This window comes from Patiria miniata, unplaced genomic scaffold (genome assembly GCF_015706575.1).
Source record: "Patiria miniata isolate m_02_andy unplaced genomic scaffold, ASM1570657v1 HiC_scaffold_13, whole genome shotgun sequence".
In the NCBI taxonomy this organism is placed as follows: domain Eukaryota; kingdom Metazoa; phylum Echinodermata; class Asteroidea; order Valvatida; family Asterinidae; genus Patiria; species Patiria miniata.
In genome coordinates, this window is record NW_024037051.1 from 8,857,467 (window position 1) to 8,881,862 (window position 24,396).

At 41.3% G+C, this 24,396-nt stretch overlaps 1 protein-coding gene across 7 annotated transcripts in view; it reads left to right on the top strand.

The window, feature by feature from the left end:
• LOC119721200 (myosin light chain kinase, smooth muscle-like) overlaps nt 1-24,396 on the top strand; it is a 75,994-nt gene that overhangs the window by 13,683 nt on the left and 37,915 nt on the right. For 2 of the 7 annotated variants that reach the window (XM_038191127.1, XM_038191126.1), the window contains exons 3-8: nt 725-928; nt 4,585-4,764; nt 6,084-6,245; nt 8,877-9,029; nt 10,185-10,317; nt 21,100-22,048. In XM_038191127.1, the coding sequence (XP_038047055.1) occupies nt 725-928; nt 4,585-4,764; nt 6,084-6,245; nt 8,877-9,029; nt 10,185-10,317; nt 21,100-22,048 (1,781 nt within the window). Of the gene's footprint in view, nt 1-724; nt 929-4,584; nt 4,765-6,083; nt 6,246-8,876; nt 9,030-10,184; nt 10,318-15,633; nt 16,330-20,457; nt 20,512-20,647; nt 20,996-21,099; nt 22,049-24,396 lie in introns of those variants that run through there. The other 5 variants (XM_038191129.1, XM_038191130.1, XM_038191131.1 and 2 more) reach the window with 5 other exon arrangements.

Sequence of the window (24,396 nt, forward strand, 5' to 3'; positions counted from 1 at the left end):
CTCTGTTTAGCCTCTTCGTGCAAAAATTAATATTATGAAAATATTTGACTTGAAAAAGGTAACAAATAGTTCCAACATTGATCACTCTGCTGTATCACAAACAACGACAAGCTTGTTAAATGGAAAATGCAACATTTGCAAACATAAAAAACCCAAAATGATCAAATTATCACGGAATACGTTACTGGATTGTTAGGGACTGACAATCTAAAGCATCCTTTAAAATCGTGGCTCCGGCAGTGTGCTGACATTTTCAAGAAAAACTGTAATTTTCCAACGCTGGTCGGCCTACAAGCGTTGGAGAAAACTGGCTTTTTTTCAAAACTTTTCCTAATTTTTCATATTTAGTTATTCTCACTATTCTTTGCAATTGATTACACCTGTGAAGGGGTACAAGCCTGCTAGACCAGCCCGGATTCTCTGACCTTACAATTCCCCAACGTGTATTAATTGCTCCGTTTCGTTTTAAGTGGGGTCAGGGAACCAGACTACAAGAACATGACTGGTTTTCTTGTTTTTTTCAGCATCTACAAGTCCAAAAAGTAAAACAAGTCAGTTTAACAAATTTTCTATAACATACTAATCCTCCAAATCCATTTATTTCTGAAAATTGCAGCAAGAGTAAATGTTGTACATTCCCGTTACTCCCGTTAGGCCTAATCTTCAATGTTTGCTCTCTGTATTGTCAACTTGAAAGTTTTAAAAGTTATCAACTGTTTTGCAGAGGACGCTACGGCACCGTGTACCGCTGTATCGAGAAGTCGACGGGGAAAGTATGGGCGGCCAAATACATCAAAGCACTCAAGTCCAAAGACAAGGACATGGCGCGAAACGAGATCGACACGATGAACCAACTCAAACATCCCAAACTGCTGCAATGTGTGGACGCGTTCGAGACCCCTAACAGGGTTGTCATGGTGACAGAATTGTAAGTACAATCATGGAGCTCCATGTACAATGTAGATGATGCCATCATTTGTATGTACAGATGGGGCGCCCTCTGTTCAATATACTTGGAAGTTGAGGGCTGCATTTAAAAACAAAACAAAAAAAACTTGTTGCATTGTTAAAGGACAATTTTCTGAGATGTTCACAACAATAATGATCTTTTTTAACTTGTTTAATTTGTGACTATCAGACAGTCCGACGCCGATGCATTGTAGAAAAAGAACCAGATGATGATCTTGTAAAACTTTTTCTGTTTCTGACGAATTTTAACAGCATTTATATACCATCAATCCCTCAAATTTGAGGGATTGAGGTAATGAGAAATAGTTTCTGGAAGAGGAGTGAAGGTGTGGTCAGACTGCCGTCCGCCATCTTGGCTTGAGAACAAAACAAACTTAAAGCTGTTTGTATTACACTTAAGCCCATAAAGCTTAGACCTGATGACTACAGGCTACACTAGGATTTCTCTGGGTGCGTTGCCTGGAGGAATAAGAACACATCCTCCATGCCTGAACCATAGTTCCTTGCTCTATGCCTGAACTGAGGAAGCCTGATAAGTTGGTGCACCTCTTATCACGGACTGCTCAGACCCATCTTCCGCAAGATTGAGTCGCTAACCAAAACACTTATATGGCAATTAGTTCCTTGTTTAGGTCAACTGAAGTACATGCCCCCAAATCACCTCACCACAGATATGCACTGATCTTTGCAAGATTCTTTATCTTCTCCTAATGAACGACGAATAACAAGGAAGACCCTAAAATGTAGAAGATGTTTGTTTTATTTTTCGGTCGGGTTGCTTGCTGAGCTTTGAGTCATGTTTTTCCAGCCGTTTTTATCGGTGCAGTGACCCTGTCTTGCTCGATGTACGCAGGCCGCCCAGGGACACAGATAAAACTCTTGTCATTTATGGGGCTTCATCGATGAATAGACTCAGATCTCCAAGGATTTCTGCAGGTGGTAGGCGATCGGGTCTCATGAATCGCCGGATGCGAGACCCACGGCTCCTGGTCTACAAGTACAAAACACTTCACGCGGACTTCGTAATCCGTCGGAAGTCCCCCATGGATTACTCTGTCCATAGACTTCCAAAAAGGTCTTTCTTTTCGGTCTAGGACTCTGTCTGTAACGGTCTTACAGATTGTCCATACATCTATACCATCAGTTAGGTTGGTGCTGATCACTTGAGTGTAAATACACGAACAAAACACTGTGGTGAAATCATAAACTCGATATTGCTGAAGTCAAAACGTGTTTTTTTTGTTACACTATGCATGAACAGTACGAATTACAAGCGATATGAACTGAATACGTGCACGTCTACTCAGTCTGAAAACCAACCAAGTGGTGTAAAGTCTTTTATTTCATTAACCCTACTGCCTAGGAATAGGATGCAAGCTCAATCCCGCAAAATCCTCCAACTGCCTCCATGTAAAATTGCATACAGTCTCAATCCTCCAAAATCATCCATTAATTTCTTGAATGTGGTCCTTGGAGGGGTGACCACAGCCTCAATCCTGCAAAATCCTCAAGCAATCACTGTCAATATGTTGAGGCAGAGCCAGTGACATCCTTCAGCAGTGTGGATGATTTCAAGTATAATAGGCCTACATTTATGCATGGCTGAGAATAAACAACACACGGTCCGGCCTAAGACATTAACACAGCGCATCCTCCAAAATCAGCCACACATTTTTGCCATATAGCCTCAATCCTGCAAAATCCTCCATTTTGCAAAGAAGATTTGGGAAGGTTAGGGTTAAGAAATTGCTACACCGCTTCGGGAAAGTGTTCATGTTCTGTTCCGTCTGTTCCCCTGAATCAAACATCACTACCTCTGACTGAAATACGACTACCTCTAGAGAGAGAAAAAAACGGGGACTTTGACATCTCTCACCTGTCAGAGAAACCAGGTGAATGTATTCGCAACAAGCCTGCGTTTTATCAAACCGCACGAGGACCAGTGATTCACCGCAATGCGTCGCCCCTCTCTCTGGAACGTTTCTACTCACCCGTGGACGGTCAGGATTCGCCTCCGGAACAGGAAGCCTAAAAATTCGCTGTCTCATTTCCTCCTTGACAATGTCTGCCGTGTGTTGAGTAGCCGGCGGTAGAACTATTGGGGTTTGGGTAGGGGAAGTCTTGCATTTGTTTTAATTTTTTTCTCTCCCTGGGAACTTGTCAGGATTATTTTGACGGCTTACTAAAAAGAAGTAGCAGAAGGAGGGAGAAGTAGTGTGTCAATATATATGTATCCCAGAACACAGTCGTGTTGATCGTTCATCCCTTTTGATTCTTTCATTCTCTGGGAACGGGGTCTTATAACTTGCCTCTATTCACACAAAAGGACAAAATCTCACGACTGATACTATATTTTAATCAAGTCCTATCCCGACCCCTTTTCCTGCCTTCAATTTGTAGGGGCACAAAATCCGATAGCAGTGCCTTCAACAAGACGATGGGTAAAGTTTTCGAGAAGTTCATGAATTAAAAATGACCATTTCCAAGAGAGACGTGTGGTTCTTCGAAGACAACGACTCGGTCGACGTTTTTGGAATTTCGGTCATTATTTGCTGTGACCGTCACCTTGAGAAGAAAGGAACCTTGTCACTTCCTAATAATAATAAGGTGTATCTGAAAACTCCCTTCAGGTTATACTTTCCGTCAAATGAAGCCTTAAATGACATAGTGTTTGTTTTTATTATACTTGAGAGTCTTAAGGGATCATGTTTTAGTTTTTCTCGTCTTGGTGGTCTTTGGAGTTATAGAGACCAGCATGGTTTGCAGTATGAAGGCCCATCGTGAATTTCTAGCAAAATATTTGAAGATTAACCCAAACACACCGAAATCCTTCAAAACCAACCATTAGAGGTTTGGACGAATTTGGCATGATCAAAAAGGTAGATCTAACCGTACCAAGCCACTGTTGCGTTACTTGATATTATATCCCTTGTAAGTTAATAAATTACGATCCTCTAGGCTTCCAAAACTGTGGTTGATTTTGGAGGCTTCACGAAGGTTCCTAGAAAAAAAAATGTAGATGAAGTTGGGTTCAAGAAAGTAGACATTGATCCCTTATAGCAATAATGGTTTCATTTCGAGTCATTTCGGCGTCACCGCCGGTTCTTTGGTGTCGGGTTGTCGTGTGATTTCCGTCTTGATTGATAAATGTTTTTATGCCCGAGGACAGGGAAACACCCTCAGTCAACTTAAATAATGTGACGCGTCCTCCATTGATTGAGAGCATTGACTCATTCCACCGGAGAGTAAAGATGACATGATCCATTCACCTTTCAGGGCGCCCTCTTTTGACAGGGAAATACACACACAAAAGGTTGCTGTAGCTGTCTTTAATGTTTCAAAATTGGACAACTTTTCAGTGAACATTCTTCTTCACTTTCGAATTTGCAAGAGATACCTCAAAGAGTTTGTTTACTTAGTAATTAAAAATATTTTGTAAGGTTCAAAAGGCTTCCCATTATGAATGGAACTTGGTGATAATCTTAACTACTGATCTATTAAATGAATATAAGTGATTTTAACCCAATTCGCCCCTAGATTTGAGATGAAGATGAAGATGACGATGAAAAGAACATCATCTTTAAGTAAACCTTTCCATCTGTTTCGCATTTGCAGTATTTCAGGCGGAGAACTATTCGAGCGTGTAGTTGATGACGATTTCGACCTGACTGAGAGAGAGGTTATCATGTACATGCGCCAAGTGTGTGAAGGAGTACAGCACATGCATCAATACAACTATCTCCACCTCGATCTCAAACCAGAGAACATCATGTGCGTGGACAAAATAGGAACAAGGTGAGATGAGTCCGAGGAAAGCTAGCTTTTTGTTTCTTTATTTATTTGAAGAGATTTGAAGATTTGCATGGTGAAGGGTAATAATAAGGTAAGTTGTTGCAGTAGCACCATGTGGCAACATCTCTTTTGTGAGTATGTGTGGTTCCGAAAAGAACTGGAGGGTACTCAACGTTTCGAACAGTATACTCTGCCCGTCGTCAGGAGACCAGTTTCCTGACGACGGGCAGAGTATAAACGTGGACATTTTTTTCGAGGGGATGATTTCCTTTTTGTGTTTTTTTCCCTTTTAAAATTTCAATTTCTTTTTGTTCATACACCTGTTACATCTTTCATTTTTAAAATAATAGACTCATGATAACTTTTCGTACCCAAAGACGTAAACTAAAATTTAAAAAGTGCTTAATCCTAACCTTTGCAGAGATTTATCCTCAATCCTTCAAAATCCTCCAACTGCCTCCATGTAGACAGTCGATATTGCCTCAATCAGCTAAAATCATCCACATTTTGGCTTGAAATTGTTCAGTGGAGGGGTGACCACTGCCTCAATCCTTCAAAATCTTCAACACCCTTTTAAGATGTTGAAGCAGCAGTGCGGATGACATTTAATTAAATATGGCAAGAGGACCTCTTGACTTTTTCTTCGAGACACAGAAAACTTTTTCTACGGTACATTAAGACCAAATCAAGTAGGTGTGTATGGTTTCTCGTATATTGAACCCAAATAAGACAGTTATAATCAACTGATGATCAATTATGCCTTTCCTGTGTGGCACTTTCTCTAGGGTTTTGGGCAGACGATTACATCCCTGGGTCGCTGACCGTGTTGTCTTCTAAGCAGAGGGGGCAATGGGTCATACCCCCACTGGGCTGTAACACGGCAGCCACAAAAATAATAATAATAATAAAGTGTCTGATGAAGGATTGCGACGAATGTGACTAGAGAAAAAAGTTACCAAAATCACAACTGTCTATCCTTGATTTTTTTAAATCATTTTTATCAGTTTTTATGGGAAAATGAGATGACATTGATGTAAAATGAGGGTTGTATAACAGAGAACTTTGTTTGCAGCTCGCCTGAATTTATTAAAAATGTAGACAAGAGAAAAGGACAATTTCACTTTATTCCACTTTCTTGACATCGTAATCAACAAAACAAAACAGGAAAAGGAAACAATAAACACGAGAACGTCAATAATTATAAATTCTAATTATCCATTAAATGTGTACTTTGTATGCACAAGAGAGAAATAACGAAGTAAAAGCTTTTTGACAACAAAACAGAACGGTCATTCAGACATTTTGTTTTGATTTTCCCACAGCATCAAGTTAATCGACTTCGGGATGGCACGGAAGTTAGACCCGGATGAGAACGTCAAGGTGCTTTTCGGTACACCGGAGTTTGTAGCCCCAGAGGTCGTCAACTACGAGCGGATCGGCTTCCCGACTGACATGTGGAGTCTGGGGGTTATCTGCTATGTCTTGTGAGTAATAGCTCCCAGGAGCATCGATCTGGGCTGGCGCGTGTCTGGAACATCTGTGTCTTGAAGAGGTCATAATCAGGCAAAGGCCACCATCCGGTTCGTAAGTGGCTACGTCACACACGCGCACGCACCATGCACTAATTACTTGCGCCCATTGGCTTAACTCGCAACTTTGCACTACTTCCGGTTCCAATGGTTCAAATGATTGTCAGTGCTACTCCGTTTGTAGTGGGCATGTTTTAACTTCAAATGACGTCATACTTACGAACCGGATAATGAAGTGGCGCCACGCCCACGCGCATGTCGTATACGCATTTGAGGTGCGGGCAATCTTATTGGTCAAAGTGCGCGCGTTTGTCACCTGTGCGTGAACGTGCTGCCACCCATTGATCTCCATTAGAGTTCAATGGGCCTTATTCACGAGTCGGCCACAAGGGCGGATCCAGAACACAATTTTGGAGGGGGCCAAAAAAATTTTGGTCCCCCAAAAAAGTGGGTCACAAAAATTACGGCGTGGGGTTCGGGGCCCGCTTAAGGGCCCCGGAAATTTTTTGGATTCTAGATGCTCTGTGGTGCGATCTGAGGCAATTTCTGACCACTTTAACCAATGTTTTTTGAGGAAAAGATGGTGGTGTACTCATTGCCTGCCTTTATTGCGATGTCACATAAAAAATAAAAAAAAATTGTTTCGTTTTGGGGGGGGGGGCCATGGCCCCTTGAAAGTTGGGTACAATCTTAATTTTTGGAACTTGCGAAGAGAAGTGAAAGCAATTATATTCCTAATTAATTCCAGTCTGTTTCAATTAATAATTTTTAATTTTTAATTAAAAATTCCCTAATGTTTAAAGCCAGATAAAAAAACAGTAAAATGAGGCTGCATTGTGCCTGCATAAATAGTCTGGCGCCATCCCATTGAACAGTTAACACTTAATGACATACGTTAAGGGAACTCGACAAATGGCTAACTCGTGAATAAGGCCCATGCTATATTGGCTTGAACTCGAACAGAACTTGGCGATATATGATTTACGGCAGGTGCTGGGTTTTACCGTGTTTGTCACTCGCACCCCAAGACACAACTTGAAACCAAAAGCACTAGGCCTAAAAGAATTATGCAGAGTTCTTACCTCTTGTTTTCTGTGCCAGGTTTATAGCTCTATCTGAGTCATTTAAAGATTCGAACATTTCTACAACATTTTGTACGCCTATACAAGATCGAATTGTGTCGAATAAATGTAATTTTTAAATAGAAGTAGGCCTACAGTGACCCCGAAGAAGTAAAGACGACAGTGTGTGAGCTGGATTAACTTTAAGCTATTCCAACGACAGTTCACCAAACTTTCCGAAACTCAAAACAAATTTATGAAAGCATAAAAGTCCAACTGAAGTGGTAATCCGATCTTTAATCGTTGAGTCTGCGCAACTTTTAGCATTATTATTGTCGACGGGCCTTGTGCCCACTGTGACAGTTTGTGGGTCATTAACTCCATGGTATGAGCCAACAAAAGAATCCCAAATTACATGCTCGGCATGAGTCGAATGGTCACGAATACAAATACAAACGTTTGTTCCCCAGGATTATTGTACTCTATCCGCAATATGTCTGTGGTGAAATTTGATGCTGAAAACTTAAATCGATATTATCGAGAATGAGATTTTAATTTCATAGGTCATTTGATCAGGTTCATCTCATTTACCAAATCTTGTCAAATTTAATCACGTACATGTAGTGCACCCTGTTAAAGCGTCATAACTCTTTAATTAAAGGTTACAGGGAAACTTTTTAATGTGACCTACCAACATTTGTACATGAAGAGATTTATGCATTCGGCAACATTATTTTTATTGTACTGAATTGGTATAGTTTTCTTAATTTTGCACCACGTGAAGACACTTGTAACAAAAACATTTTGGCAGGAATAGTGACGCAGTGATTTTTGGCGCAACTTGGCAAACTGTTCGTCTGATCGTTTTTGCTCGGACAGCGTCAAGAGGGCGCCCTGTTGTTTAGAAGTGAAGCGCTTTGTAGATCATGAGAGAAAGCTGCAAGAGCTTTCCAGTAAGAAATTCAAGGAAGGCACATTTGATCGCGAAAAGGCTAACGTATAGGTGGAAAGGATAAAGATAGAGTCCGTGAATTGAAATAGGTCCGCCCTGGTTCTTCAAAATGACATTCCGAAGTTGTCAGTCGTCTGTGAACTTTTAGTGTTCATTGAATTATTTTAGATTCTCATCGTGGTTAGCAATATTCAAATATATTTATGAAAAAAAATACATGTTTAATGATTATGCCAGATGACTTGAAGTACTTGAAGCAAAAGCAGCCAAGCAAACAAACAGCCTAACAACCCCAACAGACAAACTGTATCTCTGCAGAACCACACTCCGTCAATGAACAGATTAATTTCTTGTATTTTGTCGACCATCAACTCTTACAATATCATTGCAAACTTTAAACTGAAAATGGAGATGTTTGAGGAAAAACTCTCTGCCGCCACTTGTCTCACTGTCCTCTCTTTTATGCATCCGTAATACACACCCTTTCCAATCACACCAGATATATTACCACACGTGATTTTTTTTTGCAAGACCGACGATTTCAAAATAATCATCTATTAATTTTTCTTTCAGACTGAGCGGTCTGTCTCCGTTCATGGGCGACTCAAACGCAGAAACACTTAACAATGTCACGTCGGCAGAGTGGGACTTTGAGGACGAGGCTTTTGATGACGTATCAAATGACGCCAGGGATTTCATCATTAAATTATTAATCAAGGACAAAGAGTAAGTGGGAGCTGCCAAAACAAGACTGTCCACAACTTTGATTGGTTGGTCTGATAATTAATTGTGTGAGCAAGTGTTTCTAGAGGAAGGTGTTTGTAAAGAATCACTCCTATGGTATAAACATGCAAGGTAATAAGAAAATTACCTAGGATGATAGGCCAGTCCTCTGTGTTAAGATAATTGTTTTGCTAGGAAAACGTCACAACTTTAAACGTTAGATAGCATTTTGATAGGTAATTCACTGAGTACACGATTAGTACATAGGAGAAGATACTTAGGCTAGCTTGAATCATGCTTTGAGTATAGTAAGATTTTAGGTTTTTTTTACTTTGTCCATGGTTCTACGGTTAAACTTGATACCATAGCCCTATAGTTACACCATAAACCACACCACGCATAATGAATTAATTGTCAATGTTTGTGTTGGTATCGTCATTTCTTCAGTGCAATACATGTACTAATGAGGCCCCCCCCCAAAAAAAAATAGTTCTGCTTCCGATTACATGGCATGCGAAAATAGGGTAGGTATAGGTAGGGAATTTTTTTTGCCATTTTTTTTTTGTGTACGATCACATGAAGGCGTCTGTGTGTAGTCAAGGGTAAAAGGTAAAAAATGATGGTTTTGGGTGCTTTTCCTCATTTTTCCCTTAAAAAGATTAGGGTAGGGGCTGTCAGAATAGGGTAGGTAGGGAAACCGGAAGCAGAACTATTTTTTGTTTTGGCCCTACATCTTGTTCTGGTTCTTTCACCCTGCCCTCTCTTGACCCGTTCCATATAGTTCTTCCACACCCATCATACCCCCTATATACTCACCCACCAAGTGGATTTCCTCATCTCCTAAAAAAAGAATCGCCCCATTGTGCCCAAACCACTTGAGGATCCCAGATTATGCTCTCGTCCATTTCATAAACCGATCTCCAGAGGAATTGTAATTATAATCAGGAGTCATTTTCCGGTCTGAAACGCCCTCAAGCTTCCTTTTCTATTATCAGCCAATGTTTACCTTCACTTGATTTACGTAACTGGTCCACTTCACCACCCATTGTGGAGGAATAGAAAACCTTGGAGAGAAAAGACTGGGACTCCTTGTGCTGGCTCCTTGAGACCTTATTTGATCTGAAGCCCCTGAGTTTCTCCTTTCTTTTTTCTTCTCAGGAGTCGGCGTACAATATCTCAGTGTTTGGAGCATCCGTGGTTAGCCAGGAGAACTCTGGCACACCGACAGAGCAACAGGTTACGGGGTGCATCGCTGCGACTCAAGGGCTACATGGCAAGACGGCGATGGCAGGTAAGCCCAACAGTTTCTAATCTCGAAATCTTCCCTCAATCCTGTTTCGATAAATAATGTTCAACACTTTGAGTGATTATGTAGATTTGTTCCTTGATCGTCGGCGCGCAAATGATTGTATTTTACAGTTTCATGTGTAAGACTGAGTGAAAGATAAATGTGCATAATTATGACGATAGCCTTTTAGAACAACCAAGTAGCCATTTCAGGCATTGATGAGTGCACAATTACCCATTCGGTCTGAGCAGCTGATACATCCATTGTACATATTTGTGGTAGAAGGTGCCTTTTGGTGAATGAACCACTCATCGAAAAGTGTAGGATAGTGTAGGAATTGCAGGGTAGTGCTGCCACTTAAGAATTTGATAATGCACCATCGTTATAGCTTACCCAATTCTAACTACTTTGCACTCCACACTGACCCCACCCCAGCCCCACCCCCACCCTCCTTTCCACCTTCCTCGCCCCATTCTTTATCCAGGTTGGCACCATTGTTAAGATAGGTTTAGGCCAATACAAGAATCTGTAGAAAATTCAATCCATGAAAATCATGTATGCGTTCCATAAATTGTGCATGTTGGGTTGCCTTTCCGTGAATCTGATTGATCAAAAATGTAAATGGGAGTTTACTTTATTAGCGGATTCCGGTCATCATCGTAAAATCTCCTTGGAGCCAAGAATGAACGCTGCATGTCGATTGGTGTTGGGCCTTCAATCATAATATCTGATAATGATGATAAAGAGAACCGGACAGTGACTGTTTTGCAGTCATAGCGCCCTCTGTTGACAAATACTTGCGGCCTAAAAGTGGAAGTCACTCACCTTAAAGTGGAAGTCACTCGTAAACAACTTGATTTTCACCCTCTAGCATACAGGAGATATTTCCTGCATGTCATGCAATACCATACAGTGGCGCGCCCCATGGGGGCGAGGCGGATATGAGAAAATGTTTCTCAGCAGTCATGAGCCTTTTGAATTTGAGGCAAAGATGAACCTCATCGACCATGTTGGGTTTATCTATGTTGTGAACATTTTGGTACATTTTTTTTAAACGCAAGCCAATTCGAAAGGGAATAACCTGCTTTTAGAAATACAGTAAGACAGAGAATGCTTCAAAACTTGATGTTTGAAGCGGTTATTGTGAGACAGAGAATGCTTCAAAACTTTATGTTTGAAGCGGTTATTGTGAGGTCGAAAGACTAAGGTTATTGTGTGGTCGAAAGCTTAGGCTAAAGGGCCATCGCAGATTTTGTCCTTTGAAAAAAAATGTGTGTAGAATAAAAAGCAACGGCAGCCATTTTGAAAATTTTGAAAATGCTTATTATTCTACCTATATTTTCATAGGACAAATCTGTGATGGCCCTATAGTCAAATATCTTTCTTAACTGACGTGCTCTGACTGTGTGCCAAATGCCATGCTTGAATCATCAAAGGCACAATTCCCCCAAATATTTCCCCTATAATATACTGTGCCCCACTATTAAACGATAATCATGTCCAATAACCAAGTCCGTGCGAATGGGTACTTCGCGTCAGATCCATCTTGTGATAAAAAAAAATTCACAAGAGCTGTGAAATATGAAACCATTAACCGCCTTTCAATGTCACATCTTTGGCTATTTATTTGAATAACTGTAATGGTAGGAATGTGTCTTACGGTGCCGTGGGCTTGGTATAATGAGTTATAACGTGATGCTTATAGCCAATAATCTTCATCGACCTCGTTTCGTGTAGCATTGATAATACGCGGTACGCTCTACACTCTGCCTCAGTCGAGGGATCGGTCTTAAAAAAAAGTTTGAAAGCTGAGCAAGCGGAAAACACCAATACTTAATAAATAATGAGTTTAACTTTGGAGGGATTTAAGAAATCGATATGGAGTGAGTGACTGTAGCTGCAGTATTGTGCAGTGTGTTGATTCAGATATGCTCAGCATTCCTAACATTTTTTTAAAGTTCTCTTTAAAAAGTAAGATGTGGTTTTTAAAATAGGCTTTTAAAATAAGACTTTATGAACGAACAAGAACAAGCGATGGTGCCTTATCTAGATGTTGACTTGTAATGACAGAGGAGGACTTTTTCGATTTCCTTGAATCATTAATGTTCTCAGCAAGTAAAAGCTTACTTTTGAAGGCCAATCTTGTAGTCCGTGTGAAAATAACGATTTTCTTTTTACATGAATGTTACATGTCCATGAGCCGACATTCGTTGGCTGCGGCAAATGAACAAATGACTTTTAATGAAACGTGTAATCCTTCCATAAAGGAATTTTGCCTTGAAATGAAAGGTTCTCTTCGGAAAACTCATAGGCCTATCATGGAACCTTGTCACTCTTACAGTTGGATGTTTTTACATACTAGGGCCTAACTGTAGGTGAAAAGCTTACATTGTGTTTATAGAAACGACACTTCAGAACTTTTGGCGCATTTAGCTTAAAGTAACCACCGCCTTCCTTGAAATTACCCGTTGACCTAAGGTCACGTACACTGTGATTATTAAATGAGAATAGTGGAAACCCTTATCTTCCAGTCCTCTAAAAATCCGCCAGATTTTGGTAGATTTTGCAGGATAGAGTAGGGGGAAGCTAAGTCATTATTAGTATTACTCCACGTGGAGCTTGATGCAACTTGAAAGTTAGAGTAAACATAAATGTGCCTTTTTGGGTCCCCACTGTGAAGGATTTGGATGATGCATGAAGCTTCCCTGCAAAACAGCTGAGGGAGTTATGGTTGAGGGTGGATTGTCACGGATGAAACCGAATGCTTAAAGCATTCTATCTTCGTCGAAGGGAAAATGTGACTGAGACTGAACAATATTGAAAAATAACATGGGAACGGAACGCATGGCATGCTTTCTGCTATTATACATCCACATGCAAACCAACTTCAATCCTTCGTCCCTTGTGTACTTCTGAGCACTTTCGTTCAGGCATGGCATTTCAAAACATGACCATTCTCAGTTAAAAAAAAACTGTCTTCTTTCTTGTGTCTTTTTTAACCAATGTGAAAGTGGAATAACACGTTGTATATTCGAAGTTGCTTGATCCGGTGTGATCTGCCGCCAAGGTTCGGCACTAATAAGGTCCTCTTGCCAACAATCGACTTCTTGTCCCCGATCACTGACTTCTTTGCGGTAGTTTTAAGACGGCAAACCGGGTGTATAATGAGCATGGGTAAATCCTTGTGTACCATTGTGACTTTCTTTCTTCTCGAAGCTGAATCGGGCGGTAGGACATCAAAGCCCTATGGCCGTGTTTTCTGACTCCTTCCTGGCCGTGTTTATGCCCGTCTTTGGTGGTTTAGTCACACCTACGGAATCCTGCCCATGCTTTTGGACTAAATACCACCTCCAAATCATGATCAATTTGAAGGATATTTCACCTCGATGATAATGTCATTGTCCAGACATCCTGTCTGCTTGCATGTGGTTACTGCGTCACTCTGATGAAAAGAATACAATTTTAGGTGTGGAATTCGCTACCTTACTGACGTCCTTCTGGTAATTATTTCCTCCATAAAAATGTTGACGAAATTCCAAATAAGTGTTTACTCCAAGAATGTACGTAAGCAACGAGGAAAACACAGCTTTCTCGTGTGAGATAGGAATGTCCATCCAAATATTTTCATTGACAACGTGTCTTGGAGCAAATATGAATCAAGATTTGTTTGCGACAGGGCTGTGTTTGGGGCAGCTGGGTTTATTTGCACCAACAAATAATAAGTTACACGTCTCAACATAAGTCATGTTTACGGTGTAAAAGCCGTCTTCTCACGTAATCCGTTTAGTGTGTGTTGCTTGTTTCCCTATATATCTTAACTGTGGGACCCTTATAACGTGCATAATAAGGTGGGTTAATTCGCCAAGTACATCTTTTTTGTTTGCAATTTTTTTTATCCGATAAACTAAAGGAAAAAAGGAGGGTGTCAGGTTGACGTAGTGGTACTCTTCTCGTCTTGCCAGACCTGTTTCTGGATTCGAGTGGTAAAAAGTGGACTTACTGTTGTGATGTTTTCCATGAAATATCATTCCAGGGCTTTCCTTACTAGCGGGATGCCGCGCTTCGCGCGGCACCTGCTGGCTGGATGGTCAAGATGGAGTCGTAAAGCCCTCTGGCTCAATCGACGTACTTTTGAGAAGAGGTCGATTGTACAGTAAGGTTTTGAAATGCCTTTTCATATCGTGCGAATTTGTACGATTGACGGTTAAAGGGTTGTATTCTGCTTTGACCCATATTTGCATGTTGACCCCACTGTGGGCGTGGTAAATCTTGGTGAAGCAATTTTGCCACATTTTTCATCATCAACGTTATGTTTCGCGTCATACAGCGATAATGCATTCAAAGTGTCAAAGAAACAAACAAATTTGCCAAAGAAGCAGAACGAAATTCAAATACATAATTTTTTTCGCGTGCCAACCGTGACTTCAGAGGACAATGAAATCGGAGCATGACCAGCATACACTGGATACCTCTCCAATAATCCTTGCATTTTGCGCTTCCGCAAACTCCTTAGGCCTTCTACAAAAAGCGTGACACACAGACAGACAGCGTAAGATCTTGTTATATAGCATGTTACCATCAGCTTCTCTCTGCAGAATTTTCAGCTTACTGTGCCTGACCTGTTTTGAAGAACCTTTGATTTCATTACAAAAAAAGAAGAAAAATAAATCTGAACTGAATCAAACTTTCCAGCTTCTCCCTCTCTATCTTCCCCTTGCCATCTAATACCAGCCGGCATGCACACGCCCGTGGTATTTACATGTTGCTCAACATTATACAACAGATGCAGTTGTTGACGTTGGACTCTCCCAAACCCACTAGATGCGCACTCCCCGACTGCAATAACCTATTGCTGATTGAATTATTCCTAACGCATGTTTGGTCGGTGAATGTTGTCTTTTGAAGGATCTAACTCTTGAGTAAGGTTAATCTGCTTGAGGTCAGTCAACTCACTCAACACAAGGCCCAAGAGATTATCCCAAGAACCTTGTGTGTTGAGGTGCTACAAGAGGGCGTCTGCTGGTTAGAAAACTGAACAAGGACTCCTGACCAAAATGTGCTAATTACCACACATTCAGTATAACCAATTCAAGAAACTTTGACCAAACAGCTGTCTATAGGGACAAAAAGTGTGTTTATACAGACGCAGACAGCATTCTTTTCCTCATTCATAAATTCCCTCAGCTTTTAATCCCAACACTTGCTAATGACCCATTAGTTCCTGAACATTCTAATGAACTTCATGTCAATCAAACGTCCTTGTTGATATTCTAAAGTCAGAACTTGTGAGGAGAAAAACAGGTCGTTGCACTCGAAGGTTCCTAGCCACAGGGACTTCAGGGAATACTGAAAACTTTTCTCTCTAACGTTTCCTCGGGAGGACTTTGTTCAAATTTGGATCTGTATACCGCTGAGATTTGCCCGTTTTTGTTACCCTGTTTGCTAAAGGTTTTGGCCCTGCATAAAGGCACACTTTTTGACAATGACAAACTCAGATGGTGTTGGTGTGTGCATTGTTTTGTTGTGGAGTTACCTCACTTGCAAGTCTTCCCAGAAGAGTTTTGGAAAGGAGGAGAGAGAATGATGGCACAAGTACCCACCGCTGTGAGAAGATAATGTTGGAGGACAGCTTTGCTTCTAGGGCAAGGTGTTTGGCCCTCCGTGATCTGAGAAAAAACCTGACGTCATCAAATCCGGGAAACTTCTGGGGTGCAGTGATTGAAGAGGGTCACTCGCTGCGGGTCTTGCAGGGCCGAACAATCGGTTGCCTTGTTTGGCGGGGACTATTAAAACCTCGAATAAAACCGCGGGATCAAAGCGAGCCAAGGCAAAAGTTAAACCAGGTCTGCAGAGTCGTGAGGTGGTTGTAGCGTGTCTGCTGTCTGGGACCGGGAGTGCTAGTGGACAACCTGCCAACCTTTTTTGTGACTTCTTCCTCATTTTGCTCGGTAATTTTTTACCAGTATGGATGCCAAGAATCCGAACGCTCAGAAGAGCAAAGGCTTGCTGTCAAGGGTGAGTAGCAGACTTGGATTACAAAATTATTTCAATATCTTACATTTTGTCGATTGAGTTATGGATTAAATTAAGCACGAAGTTTGGAACTTTTTCTTTACTGATACATTAAACATGAATGATGTTTCAAGTGTACTCTATCATATATATGCCTTGAAGCTTTGCATGGCGGATGAGAAAAAGTAGAAAGATTGCGGGTAACACCAAGTGGATTGAATCTCTTCTTGGAAGAAGTGTGGTTCTGAAAAGAACCGGTTGGTTGAGTGTAGAACTCGACGTTTCGGACGTTTCAGGAGGACGGACAGAGCACACACAATATTCATTTGGATGAATATTTAGAAAAATAATGCTCATAAAGTTAAAAGGTATATAAGCACCCAGGTACAGGAATGGTAATGAATGAAATGTTATCACCTTTTTTTCGCAAGTTAGTGGTTTCGCATTGGTATGTCCTTCCTGCTCTGCTGTTAAATTATGATGTTTTACTGCTTTTCTGTCGAAGGGCTGTTCTCACATTTGATGATTATTGTCGGAAAACTGCTCGCTTTTAAGTTTTTGAGTTAAATGAAATATTCCCGGGAGACTTTCAGAATTGCAAGATGTTGGTCTTCAGCTAGTTCGTCAACCTGGTCGCTATGACAATTTGAAATAAATGGATCCCTAGTCAGCTAGTAGTAGTACCCTTTGGCAGTACTCATTGCACCCTTACTGATTGCGCTATATATACCGATACCGATTATCGGTGACTGTGGCAGACAGTAATCACTGTATTTGAGGAAGATCAAATCATTTTAACGGGGTGTGATTGAATTCTAAGTTACCAGCCTATGGAGTGACAGACTTAGTGATTAAACCGTACAATGGCGTCATGAAAACCTCGAGTCTACCCTCGTTGATTTTCAATGTTCAAGACTTCCCGCAAAGAGTATCGGGGTCATAACCTTAGAAAAAGATTACACGCTGATGCCACTCAATTGTAATTAATTTGGGACAATAGCAGGTACTATATTTGCACCCCAGCATGAAAGGGACAAAATTTAACAGAAAATGAAATCTCAAGGGAGGATAAATCCCTCAAGATAAACAACTTTAGCCTCCATGTAAGACTGGATGGTTGATGATTTTGACCAACGAAGCACGCATACGACATGGGTTAGGGGCCGAGAGAGAATGAACGGCGAAGCCGAAAAACTGACCCAAAACTCGGTGTTATTTACCCGCCAGCAAACACACACCGAGGCGTGAAGAAGAGTCGGTCAACTGAGAATTGTAAAGAAAAGGGTCTCGCCTTGGGGCGTGGACAGGCAAGACCCCCCACTTTCTTCCTGTCAGAAGTCATCATTGTATCTCTCCTCCATTGTTCCTACTAATCCTCCTCCGCCTCCTTTCGTTTACGAGTGACTCTTTTTCATCATAATGCATCTTTTGATAAAAGTATCCTCTCGGGTGTTCGACAAAATAACGATGAATCAAATTGTGGGCAACAGTTTGCGAACCTTTCAGGCCGCGTTGTTTGAAATAACACAATGCAGTTATTAGTAAGATCCACTCTTAAACTCTGTGGCACTAAAATGGACGACTGTTTTCACATTGACTTTAAGTATTTTTAGTGATATAAAAAAGACGAACCCTTCATGAGACTCATTATTTGTATCCATCATTGTTCATCTTGGTCATAACTGGGAGCTGGAAAACTGACCAACAACCGAACACAAACTTGGCAAATATAACCTCTTTGTTTCGAAAAACATGAAATATCAAGTAAGATTTGAGGCTTTGCATTGTGGAGATACTAAATAATGAAAGGTTTGCGGAAACACCATGTGCGAATAATTTCTCAACTAAGAGAATGGTTCTGAATAAAACCAGAGGTATAAACTCGACGTTCCGGTCAGTATGCTCTGACACTCTCCTGAAGACGGTCAGAGCATACTGACCGGAACGTCGAGTTTATACCTCTGGTTCTTTACAGAACCATTCTCTTAGTTGAGAAATTATTCGCACATGGTGTTTCCACAAACCTTTCATTATTTATGAAATATCAAGTTATAAGGATATCATAACGACCTTTCATCCCATGAGCAAATGCGTATAATTGGCAACATGTTGACCACGGACAATTAATATTGGTGTCGAAACTTATTCACAAAATGGTGCCGGAAAAACTGCGCTGAAACGGACTTGCCTTTCGTGGTAAAGACATTTGCTGATCCGATTCTCTGAAAGCTTGAATAGCAACTTCTTAAAATGCATGGTTTTGTTATACACATTCGGCCCATTGCAGCAGAAACACCCACGCAAGATGTGTCTTCGTTTTCTCAAGGATTTCATTGTTTAGACTTCCGCGAAACATCTCCCTTTTTTAAAGCGAAAAGGAGTAAATATTTTTGTCGCTTCTGACTCATAAACTCTGCATAATACGGTGTTTATCACAGTACATTGTCGGGTTTTTTAACGTCCACATTCCTTTTCAACTCTTAACCCAAACAAACACGTTTTCCCTCGGCAGAATATTTAATGCCATACATTTCAGTCTTCCATATCGTGCTGGCGGACCAGAAATGATTTACAGCTATTACAAATCTGGCCATAATAAGCAAGTCGTAAATTATTCTTGTGTAGAGAGCAACCTTTATGAATCTTATTAGAGGATTGTTTAAGAAAAACGTGGCCCACACATGCAGATCTGTCAACATGACAAATCGATTTCATCTGAACTATTTTCGCCTAACGAAAATGGGATAAAAGATGGACAATTTATTCCAATGTGAGGTCGGGTCCTTTGTGTGTAGGGTTTGAGTTTGATCATGGTTAGGTCATACAAGAGCAGTTGCTGTCTGTGCATTGTGGTCTGCGTTTAAGTGCATTGGTAAGCCGATTTGTTTGTTTTTTATTACTCACATTTTTGTCACAGTTTGAATGATTTGAAATGTTTTTCCAAGTTTACCCTGACAGCAAAGCGTCCGCCACAGAAGCTTATCGCCTGAAGTCAAATTGGTATGAAACAGTTTCAAGCTGTCGAGCGCCCTGATGGGAATACGTCATGTTCGTGTCATTATCCGGTTTCCTGTTTTCCTCCATCACATTTTCTGCTTTCCACCTCCGATTTTACAGTCCATTTTTAAAAGGGTTCGGGACTTTTATGCCTGGCCTTTTGCCCTCAATTAATCCTAGCAGTCTCCGTGTCTCGGCCGCGTAAATCCGTGAACCGGTAAGTGATTCGACCCGCGTGTACCACGGAATGTGCCGGCTAGCTTTTGAAGTTCTCTAGCTATAGTTTTCAGTGCTCCATTCCTCTGCTTTTATTGTTTGGTTTAAAGTTTTAAGAATAGCAGAATTCGTGTTTTTTTCTGACTGGATATCGCGGCCGGCCATGTTGGTTTAGTTCAATAGCTTGACCTCCAATTTGAAGCACTTTTAAGGGCGTAATTTGCGCTCCCTTGAGTCGATTTTTTGTGACTTGAGAGCTAGAAGAAGAATACCCAGACCACAGACATCGTTATTTTAAAGGCTGCGGTCTATAAAGTTTGAATTTTTATTCCTCCAATTGGTGGTCTTTGTTCGTGATTGAACTGGGTCACGATAGAGCTACTGAATACAGGAAACGCAAAAAGAAGGAGGAGTTTTGAAATTAGGAACGAACTTGTTTTTGCACTTAAAAGCACGTATTATTTTCTCTGACAACTTATTTATCACAAATTGTCGGCGTAGAAAAGATTTTACTTTTCTTCGTAGGCAATCCATCATTCTGTCCGATATGTTTGCATGGCAATGAAACTGGCTTATCTACCCTGACAGTAACAGTGCGAACGTCGTACTTGTATTGTCGAGGGTTTCAGTCCAAGCATGAAAGCGGCAAGCCCGTTAGGTATATAAACTATATAGACTAAGGGGTGAAACATTTTTTATTCGATTCACATGCGGCAAGACACAGTGACGTAAAGTCAGTGCCCAGCCATAATTAGCGGTGCTCTAATCCTAATCGATAAAAACCAGATAAAGGAATTTCCGAATTTATACCACGACCCGTGCTAGTACTGAGATCGATCCATGATCTTGTGATGGGCCGTGAAGGGTTTACCTGAGCCTCATAATGACCATTAAGCCTATAGGTTGGGGGAAAAATAAGTACTTGAAGATATTATGGGCGACTGTAATATTCCTGGCGTCGCCAAGTGTGTGGTGAGAATTCTCAAGGAGATGTGTTCATGCATTCATGGTTCTTTTGAATGAGCTAAAACTGCCACTTCCATTGTTCGCGCCCTCTGCAAAGTTTGGGGTCTCGAAAGGTGATCCGGCCACACCGATCCTTGTTTTATCAGCACATGCTACAGCCCGGGTAGCCACTTTTAGAAACCAGATAGCCTTTGTACACACTTGTTAATTGTACAGTTGCAGTAATGCTTGGCAGGGGGATATTTACATATACCTGCGGTTCGGCACAGAGTAATGTTAACCCTATTGTGTGAACCAACGACCAAAGATGCATTCCATTACAGAATGGGGACGTGGTGGTGTAGCTATGGCGTAGCGTGCTCTGTAGTAAAACCAGGAGAATAATCAATGTAGGTAAGCTGCTTGCACGGAACCCCCCTGGCATATCAATCCCAATTTATTATGTCCTCTGGGCAGCTTGGGTTGTTTCGCTTTATAACCTGCCGTCAATGTAAGTCTTCTTTTGGACAAGAAAAAAGGTTCGTAATAGTTTTGTGTACACAGTGTTCATACTAACTCGGATTTTGTTGAATTCTGTATTTTTTTGCACTACAGAAAACGGCTACCGCAGTGAGAGCTATTGGTCGTATGACGGCCCTGAGGCTATTCAGTAACCATAAGAAATCGACAGGTCAGGATCCGTTGACGAGTAACGACTCAACTTCCCTGGCAGACTTGCTGAAGGCGAAGCGAGAAGAGGACGCTAACAGGCAAGCACAACAAGAAGATCACCAGCAAATCGAACCACAGGCTTGTGACGATTCCAATATCGATTTGAACGATCGGGATGAGCCACTGGTGCACCAGGCGGCCAGTGATAGAATAGTACAAGCAGCTCGGCCCTTGGAAAGGTATCAAACAGAGGATTCGCCTCCCCGCAGAGCTATTGATATAGATACAGGTGGTGAAGCAGATAATACGGATGAGTCTACCATTACTACACCGACCGTAACTCAGCTCACAACCACGCGGGATACACTGACCATTGACACCGAGGCACCCTTCTCAAACTACGGAAGCGACCTGACCAGTTCAGACCGCACCTCGGACTTTGCTGAGTACGATCGAGCTTCAGACCACGGTCTTGCCGATTTCAACAGTCATACTTCAGACTCGGAAGACATGGATATAGACGTGGACAATCCCGCTCGGGAAGTGACCGACGCGGCCACCACGATCCAGGCCGTGTATCGGGGCCACAGGACCCGTAAAAGAACCTACCAACCACCTGCCATCCACCAAGATATCCGTGATTGCGATGTCTTTGAAGGCAGCGCTGCCCGATTTGATTGCCGGATCTCGGGCTTTCCTGAGCCGCAGGTGTATTGGTACAAGGATGGGAGGGAAATTAAGGAGAACCGACACTTCAGGATCGAGTTTGAAGGGGAGGATCTGTGCTCGTTGATTATTCGGGAGGCGGGGCCTGATGATGAGGGGGTGTATAAGTGTGAGGCTAGAAATGCTGCAGGGGTGGCATACAGCGAGGGTGAACTCCTTGTCGAAGGTAAGATGATGTCATCATTATTCATTTTAATGTTATGCATTATGCAGAATTTTCCATGAATTATAATTTTCCAATTAGCAAACTTGCTTACCTAATTAAGCAAGAGGTGTGTCCAGAGAAAGGGTTGGGGCAAAATGGTATCTATGCGGTATGCCCACTTGAATAAGAGGCTTTCACTATGGAATTCAATACTGCCTACCTAACAGCTATTCATTTGAATGAGTCGTGTCCAAGACAGAAGAGGTAGGGCAAGGCATGGAGGAATAGGAATGCACATCCCTCATATTCTCTCATATCGGGGTCTACCCGATGTTGCCCAATACCTATGTTCCCCAATACCTATGTTCCCCAAAATCCTTTGTTCCCCAAAATCCTTAGGGTTAGGGTTAGGGTAAGGGTTGTCAACCCTGACCCTAACCCTAAGGATTTGGGGGAACATAGGTATTGGGCGAACATGGGTATTCACCCCACATATCAATATCATTGAACCTTACCAATAGACCTTTTTTCACGAGGAAGCAATTTTCAATCGTGTTCCCTGAATCTATTTTATAAGTTGTAAAATGTTGAATGGGATGGTGCCAGACTATTTTATGATTGGAGTGCGTTCCAATCCTCACTTTCATTTTTGTGTGTGTTAAATATGGCTTTAAAAATTAGGGTACGTTTAATCACAAATTTTAAATTATTCATGAGAGCATAATGGTATTAATTTGTCAAGAAATTTTATTCCATTGCTTTCATTTCTACTCGTAAGTTCCAAAAATGAAGAGTCTATACCTCGTGTTCATTTTAATATGGCCGACTCGTTAATATAGTCTATAAAAAAAACATAGGCCTATACTTCCTTGCAGTTCCTGCTCTTCTTGCGTGGGCGCAACCGAGGAAAGTCCTCACAATAAGAAACCGTCGTAGTGCACCACAATCAGTTAAATAAACAGTGCTGGCACCGTCATTGAAGAGTCGGCTTATTATGAAAAACCGAACCTAATTTCTCGTGAAGAGTCCATTGAACAATTTGCGAACAAATTTTGTCCTTGAAGTGTAGAAAAGAAGTGCGGAGGACAGGAGCATTATGCGTCTTTTGTGTTATCCTCATCTTGCTTGTAGCATCGGTATGGGCTTGTATAGTTTGTTACTTCACTTATAAAAATGGCCGAAGTCTGTCTGGTAATATGGGATGTGTTGAATGATTTACAATACTGACATTTGCGTGCCCTTACACACCTTTTACATCGTAAACATTTACACATAGATTGTAAAACAGTACACCCGCCAGCTTCGCGTATACAGTTTTTATACTGTGCTCGGTAGGCCACACTTGATCATAAAATGCCTGCGCTATCTAAAGTCAGTAAACATATCGACATTCATGGTATGGCGTATGCGATAGCTGTTACCACTGTATACCCTCTTGCAACAGCTAGCTATTGTTCGTCTGGCGGTAGCAAATACTAGTAATCAATACATGGGGGTGAGCAACTATTGTGACGGTACACACTAGCGCCCGTCATCTAGCACCCTGCTTCAATGCTTCAAGTTAAGTAAATTGGGAAGGAAATTGAAGATGGCATATTTACCTAATGAGGTGTCCAGCGAAACGCGCTTATATACATGTCTTGTTTACCAAAAAAAAAGAACCTTGTTTTCCTAACGACGCCCTCAACTTCTTATTGTTTACTCGGAAGAGCTCGCCAGACTTGTAAATTCCTACAGCAAAATAACAAAAAGTCTATGATACATTCCTAGGGCATTTTGCAGGTTTGTGTTGTTTTCTCCGAGTCAAAACACCTCAATTCTCGAAAGGAAAAACAACTGACGATGCGCACTTTGCTTTCTTTGTAGTTTTGCCGCCTTTCCCCCTTATTTTCCGCCTGGGTTTGTTCACTGAGGTCGGTTGATGACTCGTGAAGTGACATTTCCGTGTCTGCGGTCTGTCTGAGCAATTCATAGATGAAAAGATGCAGGAGAAAAAGCAGTTCTTTTGGTCGGTAGCGGCATTTCAAGGACCTCTGATTACCCTACAGTCCCAATTTGCACCTTATCGACTTTTTAAGGGAATATAAAGTTGCCCAGCACGATTTTCATGACTGTTCCATGTCTATCCAACTAGAATATTCAAATTATGAATTTGTGAAGTAAAGATTTCAAATTACTATCGAAAAAGGGAACGAAATGCAATTTAGCAAACTTGCAATTTGGGATATCTATTTGCTTTGTGCATAATGTATCATTTTTAATTTCGGAAAGGCTTTTTATAATGTGACAACTGTTAATAATGTGAGACAGTACAAATGAAATTCGTTTCCAAACGGATTTATCTGAAGGTAGCTAAGATTGATATCGGA